The sequence below is a fragment of the Oryzias melastigma genome, linkage group LG4 (genome assembly GCF_002922805.2).
Source record: "Oryzias melastigma strain HK-1 linkage group LG4, ASM292280v2, whole genome shotgun sequence".
Taxonomy (NCBI): domain Eukaryota; kingdom Metazoa; phylum Chordata; class Actinopteri; order Beloniformes; family Adrianichthyidae; genus Oryzias; species Oryzias melastigma.
In genome coordinates, this window is record NC_050515.1 from 11,134,055 (window position 1) to 11,153,012 (window position 18,958).

At 34.8% G+C, this 18,958-nt stretch overlaps 3 protein-coding genes across 8 annotated transcripts in view; 2 read left to right on the forward strand and 1 right to left on the reverse strand.

Moving 5' to 3' along the window:
- LOC112150373 (lisH domain-containing protein ARMC9) overlaps positions 1-10,318 on the reverse strand; it is a 27,913-nt gene extending 17,595 nt beyond the window's left edge. Inside the window, exons 1-13 of one of the 3 annotated variants that reach the window (XM_024278623.2) lie at positions 10,124-10,316; positions 9,694-9,859; positions 9,355-9,480; positions 8,171-8,341; positions 7,834-7,989; positions 7,630-7,722; positions 5,385-5,409; positions 3,683-3,840; positions 3,479-3,565; positions 2,328-2,363; positions 956-990; positions 766-877; positions 466-558 (exon numbers count right to left, since the gene is read on the reverse strand). In XM_024278623.2, the coding sequence (XP_024134391.1) occupies positions 466-558; positions 766-877; positions 956-990; positions 2,328-2,363; positions 3,479-3,565; positions 3,683-3,840; positions 5,385-5,409; positions 7,630-7,722; positions 7,834-7,989; positions 8,171-8,341; positions 9,355-9,480; positions 9,694-9,768 (1,167 nt within the window). In that variant the 5' untranslated portion in view covers positions 9,769-9,859; positions 10,124-10,316. Of the gene's footprint in view, positions 1-465; positions 559-765; positions 878-955; positions 991-2,327; positions 2,364-3,478; positions 3,566-3,682; positions 3,841-5,384; positions 5,410-7,629; positions 7,723-7,833; positions 7,990-8,170; positions 8,342-9,354; positions 9,481-9,693; positions 9,860-10,123 lie in introns of all 3 variants that reach the window. The other 2 variants (XM_024278625.2, XM_024278624.2) reach the window with 2 other exon arrangements.
- polr2h (RNA polymerase II, I and III subunit H) lies at positions 9,982-12,444 on the forward strand. 3 transcript variants are annotated; one of them, XR_002919954.2, is made up of 7 exons: positions 10,624-10,816; positions 11,080-11,164; positions 11,496-11,579; positions 11,687-11,780; positions 11,863-11,946; positions 12,083-12,264; positions 12,322-12,444. XR_002919954.2 is itself a non-coding variant. In XM_036211514.1 (6 exons), the coding sequence occupies exons 2-6, from the start codon at positions 11,092-11,094 to the stop codon at positions 12,198-12,200; spliced, it is 453 nt and encodes a 150-aa protein (XP_036067407.1). In that variant the 5' UTR covers positions 9,982-10,145; positions 11,080-11,091; the 3' UTR covers positions 12,201-12,444. The 3 variants fall into 3 exon arrangements, 2 of the variants coding, with proteins under 2 accessions (XP_036067407.1, XP_024134394.1); XM_036211514.1 differs by lacking the exon at positions 10,624-10,816 and adding an exon at positions 9,982-10,145 and having other exon boundaries at positions 12,083-12,444; XM_024278626.2 differs by having other exon boundaries at positions 12,083-12,444.
- A 1,504-nt stretch (positions 12,445-13,948) lies between these two features.
- mfsd8l1 (major facilitator superfamily domain containing 8-like 1) overlaps positions 13,949-18,958 on the forward strand; it is a gene marked incomplete in the record, with an annotated part of 10,752 nt that continues 5,742 nt past the window's right edge. For both annotated transcript variants that reach the window (XM_024279417.2, XM_024279418.2), the window contains 3 exon segments: positions 13,949-14,378; positions 16,169-16,354; positions 16,488-16,550. In XM_024279417.2, the coding sequence (XP_024135185.1) occupies positions 14,303-14,378; positions 16,169-16,354; positions 16,488-16,550 (325 nt within the window).

Sequence of the window (18,958 nt, forward strand, 5' to 3'; positions counted from 1 at the left end):
TCAAGGATCTATAGTTTTAAAATAAAACTTCTTACTTTAAGACAAAATCCAAAGCTGTTTTTACTATTTTTTTGAAAACAATTAGCCTGTCTAGCAATTCTTTCTTAGATATGTCAATAAGTTAGAGATGCCCCCTTTTATGATAAAAAGTATTTATATGAGGGTCAGTTTATTCCTTTATGTCTTAGAACTTATATTACAACAAACACACAATAAACTCAAAAAGAAAAGGGTGACTCCATACACACACTTTAACAGAAATGTATGTAAAAACATGACTCGACATTATCTGACTTTTTTATATAATGCCTTCTTGTGAATAAGTGCTTATAAATAAAGATCCCTTAATCTGATGAAAATGGTGTTTTGTGGCATTTTCCTCATGATGGAGGACATATATATAAAGAAAATTCATCCTGCAAGTGCATTTCTGAGTGTTTCTTTATTCAAATGATGTTGCCTCACCTGCTGTGTACTGTAGCGTCCCAGCAGGTCGTTGCTGATGTAGGCCTGCAGCACAGTTTCTCGTTGTTCACCAGGCAGAGAGCGAGTCAGTCGCTGATGAAACAGACAAACGCAACAATTATGGGTTAAAAAGTTTGGCTTAATATAACCTGGAAATATCATTTTACCACAAATATCAGACAAAACTTTAATAAATGCTAGTATACTTTAGCATACACCCACATATTTAAGTAATTGGTTATATAACTTGGTAAATACAGTGATTTTCTGTTGTAGTATTATAAAAAGAGACTTTATTACCCATCGCAGTGCTTGAAGCAAAAGAGACTTCAGTCTGTCTGAACCGTCAATCAGGTCTTTCTTTAGCTTCTCATAGTCTAAAGAGGGCAACATTGGCACTTCCTTTGGTCTCCTGGATATTTAGAAGATCAACCGTGATTTAACGGCGCACAAAAGCAAAATTAATCAGAACTTGAAATATAAAACTTACGGAGGTGCAATGGATGCTCGTAGCATAGAAGAGGCCTAAAAAACAATAAATTAAACATATGAGGGAATTTAACATTTTGAATAGTTGTGACACGATATGTGCCGTTACACAAAACATGATCCATGCAGATGCTTCTTTTTAGGAGGTATCCCTTCAAATGTTAGTTTACATTCAAGTTAACATCCTCCAACATATTCTTTTTCAAACATGCATATATCATGCTTGGGTATCATGCTGAAGGCTAACGTGGATGATTGCTTTTTCATGCAGAGAATGAGTTAGTATCCGAGCAGTTTTAAAATACCCCACACTAGAATAAACTACAAGGACAGAAGTGTGTATTTTAAGCGGTTGTGGAGAATGAGTGAAATTACAATTATTTCTCTTTTATTGCTATGTTTTCTTCGATAAACTTTAAAACAGGGGTATGAAACTCATTTTGGTTCAAGGGCTGTATTCAGCCCGTCTGATCTCAAGTACCAGAAACATAATAGCAACATTTATTTATTTTTTTCTCAGTTGAAAAAAATGCCTCAAACAACCTAGTAGGTTAATCACTTATTATTATTATTATTAGTAGGCCTGGGTTGCTGAAATCGATTTGAATCAATTCAAGCTTAATAGATGAATAATCGATTAATAAAAATATAGATAATTTAGAACATAAAGCTGAAGTCTGCTAGCTTGATGCTAACGTTTAATGGAATTTCCCATAAGATGGCTAATGCTAACACTTGGTTGACGTAAACATACATTTCTGACTAAATGAACATCTTTATTCACTCGCAGGCATGAATTTTCTAAACTCTTTTAAGGAAATATTTTTAAAGTAACAATTTGTGGTCTAAAACACAGTTTTTTGCTCATTCTTTGCTTATTCTTCTTGAAAAAAGTGTAATGCTATAGCGCAATCGCCACCTAGAGGCCAAACTGAAATGCCCTCCAAGAGAGGCAGAACAAAGTTTACAATGTTAATGACGGAACATTTTTGTCAGAAATGTTTCTTTACTGTCCTTTTATGCGTTAAGCCATAAGGTGGAAACTAAGGAAAGATTTTTTATTTGTTTTGTGTCATACCCTTTAGAATAGAAGAAAGTTAAAAATACCAAGGAAAGAAATGCTAAAGGTGTTGGCGACTATGCTATGGATGCTACACGGCAATCTTCATAGTTGAATGAAGACAAACTGGCTCTTCAGCCTATGACTAAAACCTTCTAGTGTGAAGCAGACAAGTGGATACAAATAATCAACAAACAGCTATACATGTTCCTGGGGTGGGGGCAGGCAGATGGGAAATGTGAGGGGAAGAGGACAAAAGCAAGACGAGACTGGGTGAGGTGAACGATGACAGGAAGAAGAGATGAAAACTTACATAGCCATCATCATATGGACTCATAGAGTAATATCCCTTAGTGGACAAAAGCACCACACACGCAAAAAACAGACATTTTATTTTTTTGTTTGAAACAAACTTGTTGTTTTTAGGTCCCTATGATGAACCTATAAAAGTTTGTTTAACCCAGTGACGCTTAAACACAAAATCTTTTAACATACTTTAACTTATTAAACATTAACAAGATAATTCCAGTAGATTTTGAAGGAGAAAAGCGGCTCGTCGAGCCGCTTTTCTCCTTCAAAATCTACTGGATTTATCATGTTAATGGGTAAAAAGTTACAAAAAACATACAAACTAAAGCTCCGGTGTTAAAAGGTTAAAAAAAAACAACAGTCCCTTAATCTTTAGAAACTTTTACAAATAAATAAAAACAACATCCATAAAGTAAAATAAACCTAAAATACCTCAAAATACTTTTCCTGGTTTTATTATCTCGTGTTGCAAGACTAAACAATAATACAGCCTTTCCCTTTGCTTCCTTTAATATCATGCACAGATTATATTCCATATCAGCTCTGTGTGTCGGCGTTGAAAAGGGCGCCAAATTAGGTTTAGTTCCGAATGAAAAGGGTTGTTTTTAGGTCAGGTTATGTACTGAAACTAACTGCTCTACATGTCAAATAAACAGGGTAAAGCGAATGAGTTCATGTGAAATATGACTTAAATAACTGCAGGTATTTAGAAGAAAACAGAACTAATGTTTAGAAGCTGATACGGTGTGTTAAGGAAATAAAATTTGCCATTAGACTGTTGATAAATACAGAAAAAGCAAAAAAAAAAAATTCTGAAAATGAAACAAACAGGATGAAATAGAGAGGTAGCAACAAACTCTACACACAAGCACTGAACAACTACTGAAGAGATCATAATAAGCAAATAACTGTGACATTTTTATTTTATAAACCGAACCATGAGTATTTATTAATGTATAATGTGTCCTTGTTTATTCCTTCCTTTTACTGGAAAACACGGTTATTTCATTTTCAAAGGCGAGGTATCTATTGTTGTATTAGATTGCTTTCCATAAATTGCACCACCACAGAACAAGGATCTAGGAATAGCTCCTACTACTATTACGATCTGGATGTACCAAGTTGTGCAACAGGTTCAGGAAAACTCATACTCACTGTTCCAGGCCTTGTGAAATCACCACTCTGCCTCATCTGATTGTTGAAAAGGCGAGCATACACGCTCTGGAGATACTCGGGGGAGATCTACAGAAAGCACATCAAATGAAAGCCATTCGTTTGTCCAACTGTATTTCAAAGGTTTTTCATTTGTATATTTTTGACTAAGTGCACCTAGTATATATACAGATGTTCCTGGCTTACCATTTTCCCACTGATTGTGGCTTCCAAAGAATCGACCAGCTCAGCAGTGATTCCGATCAGGTTGTGGTAGTCCGCCTGCATCTTGTTGAACTTTCGTAAATAGCTGCTAACGCGGCGGTCTGATTCAGCAAGCTGAAGCTGTAGCTGCTGTATGACGTCTGTGGAGTAAGAAGAACTCATAAAGACCAGGCCTGTCATTAGCATCAGGTTTATCAGAGCTAGCAAGAGAAATCAGGTTTAATACCAAAAGGTTTGTTCTTTGTGAGACTTAAGTGTTCAAATACAATGTAAACATGGTTGTATTTTTTACTTCTACCCACTATTCTACTTTATCTATACTGATGTGAAAATTGTAGCTCTTTCACAATGTCTATTTAAGACTCCACTGTGTTCTCGTCAGGAGTCACCAGTCCGTCTCTCCCTCTGGCAACCAGCAGGTGTCATCTCCAGAGTACTGACTGCACTACATCTCCCAGCAGCCCTTGCCCAGAGTTCCTGGATGCTACTCAGCTGTTTCTAATCTGTCAATCCCCCACCTGCTTCTCAAGCAGGACTCAGAGTGTCACTCAGTGCGAAATATTGTTTGTGCCACCCTGCCTTCCTTACCGAGCGTTTCGTTCTGGACCTGATCTTCTGTGTACCTGACCCTGCTTCCTCTCTGTTTGCCTGCTGCCTGCCCTGACCCTCACCTGGACTCTGACTACTTTAGTCTCTTCTTTGATGCCTCCCTGCTCTGATTTAGCTTTGTGGACTTTTAGCTGTGCTTAGTTCCTGTCTAAATGAATAAACCTGGAATATGGAACCAGCTGTCTGCCGGTTTATGACAGTTCTGATGATGAAAATGTGGATGGTTTATTTAAAAAAAAAAATTACATTTTTACTATTTTTTTTGTTTTAATTGTTCGACCGCAATGTATTGTGGTATATATTCACTAATGTAGTGAGCATCAATGCCCACTAGATTTTGGCAAAGCCTTCTGGGAAATTTCTAGGGCACTCCATTTAGAATTAGACTCGGACAGCACTACAAAATGGCAAATGCACTATATAGTGCGACATAGAAAGTGTGTTATATTTAGCTAATTTTTAAATTGAATAATTAATGATAGTGTGTGTATTTGGTTTAGCATTGTAGCTTTTTTTTAACTCTTAGATTTTCTGCAGCCAAATTGAGAGAGTAATTAGTTATATTTTTAATAATATATTACACTTATTTGATCATTTATATATCAGTCTTTAAATTGTAACTTTACTATTTGCAATTAATTCTTTCTCCACATTATTTATATATACCGGTATATATATATATTTATATATAAATCTAATTTTTTATGTAAATGAATACCCTTCCTTTTGAGGCACTGAAGTATTTACAAAACTAAGCTTTAGCAAACTGTTAATAAAAAACTGCCCAAAGCATACATCAGGTGTATATTCAACAGGTGTGGTCTTTGACTGTAAATTCCTTTAGAGTTATAATCTAAAGAGTCATTCAAAATGGCATTTTCCATCACTTTTTTTTTTTTTGGTTAAAACCTTTTTAAATAGAAAATTAGGAGGGCTGGATAAGTTAATATAATCTGCACCAGATTTTAAGAAAGTGATAAATTATTTATAGAATATTTCAACTTAAATACACAACAAATCAACCAACTGTAACAATTGCATGTTATTCTGCACTGTCATTGCAAAGGCTACTCACCTTTTGTAGCTTTGCCACCCTCCTTCTGAAGGATGTCTGTTAAGAATGTATACAATATTGATATATATATATATTGCAATACTAAGGTTATGTAAGATTAAGACGTATAGAAAGAGCGAGTGAGACAGGCAGACAGGCTGTACAGGACCTTCCTAAAGCTTCACAACAGACAATACAAACATGCTTAGAGTTAAACATCCTGTTTGAATATCCATTTATTTTGGAATCAAAATGATATGTTCTATTGTATGAAAAGACGCAAATACTGATTCAATATTTACTTACTTTTATTAACGATTACGCTTTTTACAAACCAACACCCTTGTCATCTAATATTTTCAGAAGCACTTATGCAATGACCCACAACTTTACACACACGAACATCGTTCTCACTGCCTTCAAAAAGGATGGCTTTTAGGCAAAGCTGACTAATTTGTCTTTAGATTAAGCATGTTACTCTGTTGATTTCAGTATTTTTACGATTTCAAACTATCAAAATAATAGAAAAGATTTGGATAACCTGAAAGCCTGTCAAAAGTAAAATAAGACTTCATTTTTTTTAAGTTTGAGACAAGGTGTGTTACAAGAACATTTCCACTGCTATGTCATTCCAACTTGTCATGAGATTTATAATCAGTATATACACTGTACCTCATAACAAGCTGGAATGACGCAGCAGTGAAAATGTTCAAATTCCCTAATATTTTCCCTTAAACTTAAGTTAATTTTCATTTAAAGTGCAAACAAACTTACACCAGGTTCACAGGATTACTGATCTTCTCAGTGAATGAAGTTTATGCTTTAAATATCCATCCATCCATTTTCTTAACCGCTTCTTCCCTTTCGGGGTCGCGGGGGTGCCGGAGCCTATCCCGGCTACTGAAGGGCGAAGGCGGGGTACACCCTGGACAGGTCGCCAGGCTGTCGCAGGGCCTCAATCACACACACATTCACTCTCACATTCACACCTAGGGGCAATTTAGAGTCACCAATCAACCTATGAAGCATGTTTTTGGACGGTGGGAGGAAGCCGGAGTCCCCGGTGAAAACCCACGCATGCACGGGGAGAACATGCAAACTCCACACAGAAAGGTCCCAGCCGGGATTTGAACCGGGGCCTTCTCGCTGTGAGGCAAGAGCGCTAACCACTGCGCCACCGTGCAGCCCATGCTTTAACTAGTTTTTTAAAATTAGTCATAAATCCTTCAAAATAAAAAAGAAACATTGATAAAACAAAGTATTTATTTATCTTAAATAATATTTGACCTTCACGCTTGGAATGGCAAAAAGCCCTTTTTTTCTTTCACCGTCCTACATGTTACATAATTATATCAGACACTTTTACAATCCTAAATTATAGTGCCTATCAGTAAGCATCTGTAAAGTTATTACACACTAGATGATTACATGTCGGCTTGATCTTTTTTAATGTTTCCTGAACACAAGGCAAATATAATCGGTCTGTTAACTGAAAATATTTAATGACTAAAAAAAGAACACAAAGACTCCCTTAAGTTTAAGAAGAGCTTGATGTTAAATAAAAATAAAAATTTGTTTACCTGTAAACTAACTTAAAACTTAGGTTGACAAATTGTGACACATTTTAAGTTAACCCAAAGTGAAAAAAAAGTATTTTTTATTATTTTGGTTTAAATTTTAGATTTTAAGGCCAATAACTCCACTATATTTTGTTTTTTTACAAAGTATAAATATTTTGAAAAGTTTAACTTAAGGTGCAAAGTGAAGTTTCATCTGTTTGTGTTGGTTTAGAAGCTTTTGTCATTTTCTAGTGTTGGTCCACCGTCTTATTTTGGATCACAGATTACCGTTGGTGTCTATAAGAGGTTTCAGAACCCTCATGCTTTCTTTTGTTTATTATCTTTATGAAGATCCCCCAGTTTTTTACATCTTTTACCACATTAAATGCAGTCAAAAGTATCAAGTATTGGTTTCAGACGATTGAGGGATGTACAGGGTGTGTCTAATCCAAAAAGTCTATGAGGTTTTGTGTAAGGAGGAAGACACAAAATGAAAATAACGCTTAAAAATATGTGGGAGGAGTTTTTCCCCATTCTTTTTAATCTATTCTTTACTTTATAGAATTTAAAACCAACAAAAAATGTTTCAATATATTACATTTCCATGATTAGAGATAACCTTGTTCAAAAATGTTATATAACTGAAAACTGGAGTTACACCTGTGTTTTGTCTGACATTTTTCCCAGCAAAAGAATGAAAAGGATACATATAAAGTCATCAGCCTTGGAATCTTGGACGGTTTTAGTGTCACTGTCAGGAATCTGTCCAACCTTGACTTTAACTGTTGAATCCAGGTGTCCTGAAAATAGGAAGACATTGTTTGACGATGTTGTGAAACACTGTTGACCTTTAGTAATTAAAAAAAAATAAAAAATGAATGCAAGTAAGAGTCAAATATTCTTTTGATCACCTTAAAGAGATCTTTGAAGGAAGGGTGAACTGCAGGGGAGGGAACAAAAGGCAAAGCGTAGAAGGGCAAAAACTCTGTGTTTTGACTTAACGCTGCCCCCCGGGTTTCAAGGTACTGTTTGAAGAGGGAAATCCTCTCTTCAAATTCAGTGCGGTCCTGGAGATGAATGGAAGTTTGGAAGTTAGAAAAATAATTAACTTATATAAAAAAGTTACCTTTAAATTTGCCATAGCATTTTAGCTTAAAAAGAAAACTTATAGCACAACCTAGTGGACAGCTTTAAAATTGTGCCTTATTTTTTGTTTCTTCTAGATTAAGAACAATTAGATTCACATACTTGTCTAACTGGATGGCTCCTCAGTGGGAAGATGGTGAAGTGGACATGAAGGTAGAACTCCAAGCCCTGGGCCTCAGAATCCAAATCTTTCACCTCAGAAGGAATATTCTCTTTCCACAGCTCAAAGAAAACCTTTTGGTCCCCATCATCAAAAGAGCTCAGAAGGTCTTCCTATAAGACAGATTTAAAAACAAACTTGAAAAAAAATTATATATATCACCAACAAAAACAATTAAAATGCTTTTATGAACATTTTATTTCCCAAATAAATTGAAATCTAGTTTTATATATATATATATATTAGACCCCCTCCAATAAAAATCATGATTTTGGTGTTTTGAATGTTTTCTTTTAGTATTTTTTCCTTGTGGAGGAAACATATCTGTAATATATTTAAGATTAAAACTGCATTTCTAAATATTTTTTATTCAAATTGAGAATTTATTCAAACCCGTAGTTTGAAAAACTTCAGATTTGTGATGCAGCAACTTCTAAAAGCTAAATCCTCCACTTGTATACAAGTAGATCCATTAACTTCTCCGTTTTTGCTGTCTAAGCTGCAATCGGGTTCTAAACTGTGCTAGATAGCTCTGATATTGCTTTGCATTTTTTTAGCTACTCTAATGTTGGCTTGGGTTTGTGAAGATTTGTAATCTAACGGAAGAGAGAGGATCTAAAGGAATGCTGGGATATCGACGAAGGGTAACTTTTGCGCCAACAGTCCCACCCACAATTCAGAGATGAGTTTCTAATTAGCTCCTGCTACTCTGCAGAAAATATGTCTCAAAAACTAACATAGGCTGGCATAGTCATATTTAAAAGATCACTGGGAACAATTTTACAAAAGATAGAAATATAGCTGGAATGGAAGCTTAATTGCATGTTTGCAAACATTTTATGTTGGCAAATCCTATCCCGTTCAGTTTTGTTTGGTTAAGGATTCCTAATAGTCTTCACCAGAGGAAAGATCATTCTTCCTGTGCTCTGCTTTTTAAATATACATAGAGTTTTACACAAAATTAGAGCAAACATGACAATTACTATATAGAAAATGCACTCACTTTAAAAGAATCTTAACATTATTGAAGGATTTATGGTTTCCCTTATATTTATCCCTTAGGTGGCCTGTCGCCCACACACAGTATCTATTACTATCAAGGACAAACATGAAACTTAGAATTTACCTGAATGACACGAGTCTTTGAGTCTCTGAGAGCACTTCCTCGAGGTTTGGACACAAGTTTGCCCTTGCTTCTACATTCTTTGTCAAAAATCTGAACCGTTTCCTCAAATTCCCCAAACTTAAGGTACTGAAGAGAAGACAAACACAAGCAAATCTTATGTTAATTGTACCGTAATCACAGTAAAATACATTCAGATTTTAGATCAACTGAGAAGAATGTACAAATGATGGATAAACACACACCTTTAGAGAATAATGCACCATGTAAGGTCGCTAAATACTTTCGTTCTGTTTTATTTGGAGTTTAATTGCTAGTCTAGCAGTTTTCTTAAGACTTTACCTCTGTAATCATCCCAAGGAGATCAGCTTCAGTTGCCAAGATGTCTCCCATCTTGGCCGTGTCAGTTGTACTCATGCGAGGACCACAGATGTCAAAATATCGGCCGTTATATGGAACCTCAGCTCAGATTGAAATTCATTTGAACTATCAAAACACAGGTTACAGTCTGAAAAGACAGAAAAGAAAAGAAAATCTTTTTAGTAATGATAAAAACGTGTTTTTTTCGAACTTCTACGGTTCCCGTTTACCTATCCATCCAAAGTATTATTTCTTTGTTCCAACTGGGGCTACTACTATATGATTAAACATGTTTACATGTTTGTATGCATTTTACAGCGGAAAACACGTTAGCTTTAGCGACAGAGATTTGAAGACCTGTAGAAAGCCAGTCAAATCGTTTCAGGTTTGTTGACAGCAGCATCTTCCTTACCTCGTTCGGACATCTTTGCTCGATAAGAATGCGCTTAAAGGTTTGATTAAAGACGTTACTTATATTTAAAGTGTATATACTTCATTACTTCTCAATTTATTGTAGCTTATAATAAGAAATCAACAACCTTAACATTAGCTAGCAACCGTCCACACAGAGGACGCTAAGCGCACCTAGCAACAAGATGACGACAGACGGAAGTTAGTGAAAACTGTCGTGAAAATTGGTTTCGTTTTTAGGTTGATTAAATCAGTTATTTTTTTTATTGTTGTTATTTTAAAGGAAATAAGCAACTTTTAAAATCAAATAAATTGCATACTTTTTCTTTTCTCTCTTTTAATATTTAAGCTATTTGCCTCTGTGAGCGTAAAACACCACAAAGTAGTGTTATTATTATTCTTTATTTTACTACATTCAACCATCACAACACCTCCGTTACCACAGACAAATTATGTTCTATTTGGTAAAGAAAAAAAAGCCTGTTTTACATAAATAAAATAAACCGGAAGTACTTGTTATGTCAAAGGTCAAACACGCTGGTTCCGCGCGGTAGAGTCTGTTTCTCTCAAAAATGAATGAAGTTCCATCGAAATTAAACCTCTAACGTCGAGTTTATGCTAATATCGTTCTTACACGAAACCACGACGTCCCAAAGCATAATATTTGCACAACGATCCAAGAACAGCACTTAGGGTAAGCATTGTGTTTTGTGTAGATAACATGCTACAGCTAATAGTTAGCACGTAAAGTGTATTTTGTTGAAATTATCGGAACTCTTACTTTGACATGATAGATATCACTTCGTGATTTCCGCTTATTTTGAACAACTTTTGCTTTAAACTTGTTTTTATTGATTAGAGTCATATAAACTTTCATAGTTTCATTAATTGACTCGGCTTTACTATGACATGCCCTTTTGATTTTGTTTTACGGTTAAGTTGTTTTTGGTTTTCCAGAAAGGGACAAAGATGGCTGGGATTTTGTTTGAAGATATTTTCGATGTGAAAGACATCGATCCCGATGGCAAGAAGTTTGACAGAGGTATGTGGAATGTTCCACTGTAACAAGCACAAATAGGGTTTTCATCAGTAGTTAGTTACAGTTGTTAAAGTAATAATTGCATGTGATTGTGTATAATTGAATTCGTTTTCAGTAATTACTAGCTTTGAACCAACCAACAGCAAAGCATTGCTGTCCTCACATTACTTATTATTGGCTTGTATTACCTTTGAAGCCCATGTCACATTGAAAACTTCAAAACAAACTGACTATCAATTGTATTTGCTTGAAAAAGATACAGCTTTAAAAGCTGTTATTCAGTTATGCAGTTCTCTCTAATATAAACTAATACAGGTTATTGTTTTTACTGCAGTGTCTCGTCTCCATTGTGAAAGTGAATCTTTCAAGATGGACCTAATCTTGGACGTCAATACTCAGATTTATCCTGTAGATCTAGGTAAGAAATAATGTGCAACTCAGTTTTGACTTAATATTTAAATAAAACTGTTTGTATTAGAAATGTAGCTTGGTGATTTTTAAAAATGTCTGGCCTATTTTAATAAGGGGACAAGTTCCGACTGGTGATTGCCAGTACATTATATGAAGATGGGACCCCAGATGATGGAGAGTACAATCCCCAGGATGATCGACCATCCAGGTAAGGTGTCAAAAGAAGACGAACATCATTTTCTCCCATGTTGTGGCTTTTGATTAATCTTATATTTTTCAATTGTTTCTAGGGCAGCTCAGTTTGACTATGTAATGTATGGAAAGGTCTACAAGATAGAAGGCGATGAAACATCCACAGAAGCAGCCACACGTCTGTAAGTTCCACACAGATACATGCAGATCATAAAAACCCCTTTTTGTTGTTTCTTTAAAGTGGAGCCAATGTTGAATGAAAAATTAAGATATACAGGATGTAGATGTTGATCAAGTTCTTTGATGATGTTCTTTCAGTTCAGCCTATGTGTCTTATGGAGGCCTTCTCATGAGGCTGCAGGGAGACGCCAACAATCTTCACGGCTTTGAGGTGGACTCCAGAGTGTATCTCCTCATGAAGAAGCTGGCCTTTTGAATTCCAACTCCCTGGTTTCTACCACCTTTGTATACTGGGATCCAGAAAGGCTTCTGTGTTGACATTTGGAGCATATGAACATCTTACAGACAAAAAAAAAACAACAACATTTTTGTAAACCTTTGTTCTATTTTGTGTAAATCCTCAACAAACTACAGTACAGTCTGTGACACATTATGAGGTCTGTGATTTCTACTTGGTGGTAAACTGTAAATAAATATTTTTTTCTTTTTATATAAAACGATTACATGTGTTGATTACCTGCTTTTAGCACTGAATCCTCTTCAACAGTGTTGGAGTAGCAGCAAAATGAAACTTGGAGGACCAGGAGACAGAAAATTGAATTATAGGGAGATAAGCGGCTTTTGTGCGCCAAACAGGACACTTAAAGAGTGCTGTAACAAATGTCACAAGATGGGAATCACTCTGACTCATTGGATACTGGTATGTGCACACAAAGCTTTAAACACAAATAGGTTTTGTCTTTTATGGAAAGAGTACTGATAGATTTTTAAGCATAAAACAATGGATTTGGGCTTTAACTAGTGATCTAGATTATCTTATGAATTGTCCATAACCAAATTTAAAGCTTTTGCTTAAATATTGTTTAAGATCTTTATGTATTACACCCATTTAGGTTCACCTGCCTTGATTTAAGCTGCATCCTGCTACTTGTGGTTCACCTCAGATGCCAAAAATCCAGTTTTTCCCTTTTTATTCATACATCTCATAAGAAAAATGACATACTTTCAGTACAGATCTTAAATACAAACTATAAGAAGTTTCCATTTTTCCAACAAGCCTGACCCTGAGTCAGTGTCACGAAGGGTCGATTATAATATTTCATTGAAAAGGATTTTTTACTTGATTAGTCACAAGTCAGAATAACAGTTTAGATGTTGTGCAAAGGGTGTTCGTTTCTGTATATGCTTTGTGCAATCTTGCAGCATTGCAGGAATACATCCTCCATAGAGACAAATAAAGATATGCAACATCACTTCATTTATTATGGTTGTGTGTTTTTCATAAATAAAATGAGAATCTAGCAGCCTCAGAGAATCCCATTTTCTGTAAAGTGCATTTTGAGCAGTCCTAATGACTATAGTTGTCATCAAACTTTGACTCATACTTTGTTATTTTCATTTCGGCTCCAAATGAAAAGGAAGTGATCTTTTCAAGACAAAAGCAAAAAGAGACAGCAGCTTCTTTTGGGTCATTTTGCTGTCTTATTGGTGGTTTTTCTTATCACACTCTTGAATTGTCTTGAGCTGCATTTGGTTCACAGTGGATTACTTCTGCAAACCAAATCTTAGAGAAGCAGGACTAGAATTGAGGTTAAAAAAAGTGCTTATTGTTCTTCTGCATATGATTTGAACTCAAATAATTGAGGAATCATTGTGATAAATTCTGCTTTGATCTCATATTTGCTTGAAAATCAATAGATAATTGATTATTTTGTCCAGTTTAATAAACATTTTGTATTGAATAATTCTTAATAGTAAAAGTTTAGTTGACATTAACTTTTATCATTCAGGCTGATGACTGACAGCATTTTAATGGACTCTCCGATGTTTACATTACATGATGGGAAATGGTTAGGCTCTTACATTCAGTTATTTATTGTTCCATTTTTTGTACCTTTTAAATTGTGTACGTATTTAAAAAACCGTTAGAGACCTTAAGGGAAGCATTGCAAACACGTTTCGTTGATGAAATCGATCTAAATTGGGAACTGCCTCTATAATCAGTGCGCGTTCACGAGACAAGGATGTCGACTCCTCTCTTGCGCAACACCGGAAAAGACGGTGGTCATGAAGGGTCATGCAGTTTTCTTGCGCAAAGCATCGCTGGATCTTTGATTAATCGTATGTGAATGATCTCTAGGGTTCCTACAATCGCTCGTGCATTGTCAGAAATATTTAAATTTAAACCGTGGAACAAAATGTTGATCTATTTTGAGCTTTTCTCAGATAGATAGTCAGCTTTAGCATCTCCGCCGGCTTTAATTGGAAGCCTCGCTCTGTGGATTAGCTCAGCTGTGAGGCGAAGAATGAGCGCGTCCAGTGAAATAAAAGAAACGGGAGAATAATAGACCAAACACCATGGATTATCGGCGTAAAAAGAAACTGACATTCGCCACTATTGGACTCATTTTTCTTCTTAGCGGTGTGGAATATGGTAAGATGTCTTTTTTCTGACATTCTTCAATGGGACAGGTGACCATATGATTTTGTCTTCGTCCTCCAAACCATTAAATAGTTTGATGTTTCATATATAGCTAATATATATATATATATATATATATATATATATATAATATATATGTATGTCATGTTTCATCACCCACAATAATACAGTTTGAATTGCAGCAATTTACGAAGGGCATGCCAAAAAAAGAATAATTCTACCTATATTTAATTGGCAAACATTCACCTAGTTGTGTTATTTATTTATTTATTTTAATATTTATATTTCTACCTGCATTTTTTTTAATATAAGAAAAGACTTTTACCTAAACAGTGTGGGGGAAAGAGAGATATAGAGAGAATGCTCTTTGATTCAAACAAAACTTTATTTATAAAGCACTTTTCGAACACTGATAACACACAGTGCTTTACAGAATAAAACACATCTTTCAAAATGAATAAAAACTAAGTTTAAAAGAAACCTTAAAGCATTATAGAGATGTTTCACTTAAACTGAATAAAGCCCCAAACAAAAAGTATCCTGGATAAAACAAAATAAAAAGACAAATATACTCTAAATGTCAAATTATATGTCTAATTTTTGGCTAAAAGTCGGGATGTTTTGTTCAAAAAGTCTTACATGTGCTGAGTATACTAAAAAAAAAAATTTTTCTGAGTTTTTGGTACTCATTTACTCTAATTTTGGTAAACACTTCAAAATAAAATAAGCTACTTTTCAATAATATAACTAACAATTTGAGTTTAACATTTCTGGTGAAAGATTTGTCTTTCATGGCTCAAATAGACTATTTTAAATTATTAAAAACAATATTTGGACACTAAAGTTAAACTATTTTCAAATAACTTTATTTTTATGGTTTTATTTCTGAATGGCCTAAAGTTTCAATCAGGAATTTCTCGATTAATTCATCACTGTTAAACATAAAAACACATGTTTTAAATTATTATACATTCAAAAAAAATTCTTTTTGTTGTAACATAGTAATTCTTCAGGGAAAACTCTTTGAAAAAACAGTATTTCTAAATGTATTCACCAAATTACATCTTCGTTTGACTGCTGAGGTAGAAAACAAGTCTTATCTTGCCCATTTCTAAGAAGACTACGTGCTTTTAGGGCTTCAGCTCCTCAAAAACTCGTGGACTGTGATTGAAAATCAGGACTGCAACACAAAAACCAATAAACTCTTGTCAATTTTGTCAGACGTCCTGCTAAAATATATTATTACCATACTTTCTTAATCACTGGGTAGGAAAAAAAGAAACGTTTGCATGGGAGCAACTTGTTAAAACAAGCAAAAAACTCCAGTCTTTAGATTGTTGCATGTTAAAAACGTTTCTCAAATAGATGCGTATTTTATTAATGCATCTATTTCAGTGATGATAAATTTAAAAAAGAGCTCAATTGTATAGTTTCCATTGTTAGTGTGTGTTGCACATGGTTGACTGTTGAAACAGTGGAGCCTTCTTTTTCTAAATTGCAAAAGAAGTGAAGTTATTGCTTCATTTGGAGCAACTGTTTGTCTGTGCGCTGATAAAACTTCAGACATTGATGGGGAGAAAGAGCAACTTCTGGAGCTCCTGCGACCTTTTTTTGTGATAAGATTCTGTTTTCTGGAGGAAAAAAAAGTCAGTTGGTTGATAGTTTCATTTCTCATTATGTTTAGTAAAAGTTCACAAAAATCACATGTTTAAAAAAGAGTATTGCATTTTCTTCAGTCTTTCCATTGTAAAAACTAACATTTAATTTTTCTGTTTTCTCAGCTGTGATATTACCCACCATATGGAGGTATCTCCAGACTTTAAATGCAGAGCCTTATTTCCTTGGCTTAACACTGTCTGCATTCAGTCTGAGTGGCTTGCTCTCAGGACCGTTGTTTGGTCACTTGTCTGACAGAACACAAACCACAAAGAAGATCATTTTGTTTGCCAACTTTTTCGAAATAGTTGGTAAGTCCACAGTTTCTTCCATTCTTCCTGCTCACTTGGATTGATTGTATTGTAAGACTTTGGCTCCCTGTGATTAAGAAAGCTTCCAATTTGAGATTTTAATCATATTTTTTTCTCTATTTTTTCTATTTAGGTAATTTAATGTATTTTATGGGATACTCCAAGTGGCTTTTACTGTCCAGTAGATTGGTAGCAGGTAAGTGTCTTTTGAGCGACCAACATCAACAGAGTATTTTTTTACATGTAGTTGATCCTCTAAATATTATTACATGTTTAATCCACATGTACTCATGAGAAGAGTAAATTCAACTAAAAAAAGGCAAAATGTCTCTTTTTTTGTTGTCACTCTTGCATTAAAGTCAATTAGAGCTAGAAAACAAAACTTTAAAATACTATGCTCTTAGTGTACAACTGCATTTTTTAAAAAAAAATTTATTCTTTTTTTGGCACTGTTTTCAAAATATTAATTTAATGTAAAACCTTCGTATTTTATTTATTTATTTAATAATGCCTTGATCCATCTAAATATTTTAACTCTGGCCTTAAATGGTTTATTTTCTAATATTCTTCGGTTTTTATCAAAGGTGTAATTTTTATTTGTGCATTTAAATGAGTCAATGAAAAGTGAAAAAAAATAATTAAGTTAACACCAGAACTTTAAATAGTTTATAAAAGAAAAGAAAATTATTTATGCGTAAAAACCCACTCCAAGGAAGAAAAACATTTTTTTTTTTTGGTGTTTTTCAGGGTATTGTTCTAGCATATTTTTCATGGTGATGGTCACGTATCAAGAAAATTTTGATTAAAAATGGGTTTCTGACTATGTAAGCTTTGGGGTTGTGAGGGGCGTCAAACTAGCGCAAGAGAATGTAAACAAAGGGATGATGGGAAATGAGCACAAGCTTACTCCCCATTTCTGACAAATTCCTGCAGCTCTGCAGAAACTACAGTGAAAACGACCAAGTTCTACCACTTAAAAAGACGAGAGAGGCCTGTAGTTTCCATATATCTCAACTATGAGAGACAGAATGAGGAAAAAAAAAATCCAGAAAATAATAATAATTGTCTGATTAAAATATATATATATATATATATATTGTTAAGTATTGTGGAATATAAGTATTTGGTCAATAAGTTCAATTCTACAGTTTGTTTTATCTCCTTTGTTGGCAATGACATCAGTCCTTTTCTGTAAGTCTTCACTTTTTTCACTAGACATTGCTGGTATTTTGGTCCATTCCTCCATGCAGATCTCCTCTAGAGCAGTGATGTTTTGAGGCTGTCACAGACTTTCAACTCCCTCCAAAGATTTTCTATGGGGTTGAGATCTGGAGACAATCCAGGACCTTGAAATGCTTCTTATGAAGCCAGTCCTTCGTTACTGGCAGTGTGTTTGGCATGGTTGTCAGGCTGAAAGATTCGGCCACATTTCCTCCTCAATGCCCTTGTTGATGGAAGGAAGTTTTCACTCGAAATCTGACAATACATGACCCCCATTCAATCTTTCCTTTACACCAGAGGTGGGCAAACTACGACCAATTCAACAATTTAAACTGGCTGACCCCTCTAGAACAAATTATATTATGTTATTGTTTTAGATGTCCCCGTAATGACTCTCCTTAGATAGTGCACCACAAATAAACTGACTTGTGTTTAGGTGCAGACTTGTGTTTTTTCTAAGTGTTTTTCCCCTGAAATGCATCAATCAACTGGTGCAACTGGGACTAAAGTAGGAACAAATTGTTTTTAAAATAAAAATACTACGTTTTTGTCCAGATTCCATGTTGTTTCTTTCTCATATGAGGTAGCTTACCAAAACTCTTCAAGCATTGATCCGGCCCATCTGTCAAGTTTAACCTTTATGTCCCACAACTCAAAAAGTTAGCCCATCCCCCTGCTCTACACTGATCAGTCGTCTTGGTCCCAAAACAGCCCCAAACCATGATGTTTCCTCCACCATGCTCTACATTAGGTATAGCATTTTTAAATTACAGTTCACTCTCATCTTTTTAAGTGGGACAACTTGAACAATTAGTGCCTAACTAAATACTTTTTTGCCCCCCTGTATGTCCTAGGAAATTACATAGTTACAGTTTTTAAAATTTGTTCGGCTAAAAATGGCATAATTGTAATTAAAAGACAGCTGTGAATGATTTTTCAATAGATTAAAAGGTGTTTGGAGTGGGAGTCTTACCTGTTTTTATGAATGATTACTATTTCTTATATTAACATTATTATTTCCTTTTTTTATGTTGTTATAATTTATTTATTAGCTTGTTTCTTTTACGTCATCCTTGCTTTTAAACTAGCGTCTTCTTACTCTTGAATGGGTCGTTTTTGGGCACGGGGGTCACGGCCCTGCTCATCTCCATGGTTACCTTGCCGAGGTTTCTCCTTGGCTGGTGGGAGGCTGGAGGTTGCGGGGCTCTGGCTCCTTGGGTCAGGATGTAGACACCCAGATGACAGGAGGTTAGGGCTGACAGCATCTTCAGGGTTCTCTCTCTTTTTTATTTTTATTTACTCATATTTTATGATTTTCAATTTTTTTTGTTTTTTTATTTTTTTTGGTATATCAGGAGGGTGTTTTTATTGTGTTGTTTCTAT

Bases quoted from the DNA above. Each gene is read 5' to 3' on its own strand.
- polr2h (XM_036211514.1), top strand. From the start codon at position 11,092: ATGGCTGGGATTTTGTTTGAAGATATTTTCGATGTGAAAGACATCGAT. The intron at 11,580-11,686 runs GTAAGAAATAAT...TATTTTAATAAG, and splicing joins GATTTATCCTGTAGATCTAG to GGGACAAGTTCCGACTGGTG. The intron at 11,947-12,082 runs GTAAGTTCCACA...ATGTTCTTTCAG, and splicing joins ACAGAAGCAGCCACACGTCT to TTCAGCCTATGTGTCTTATG.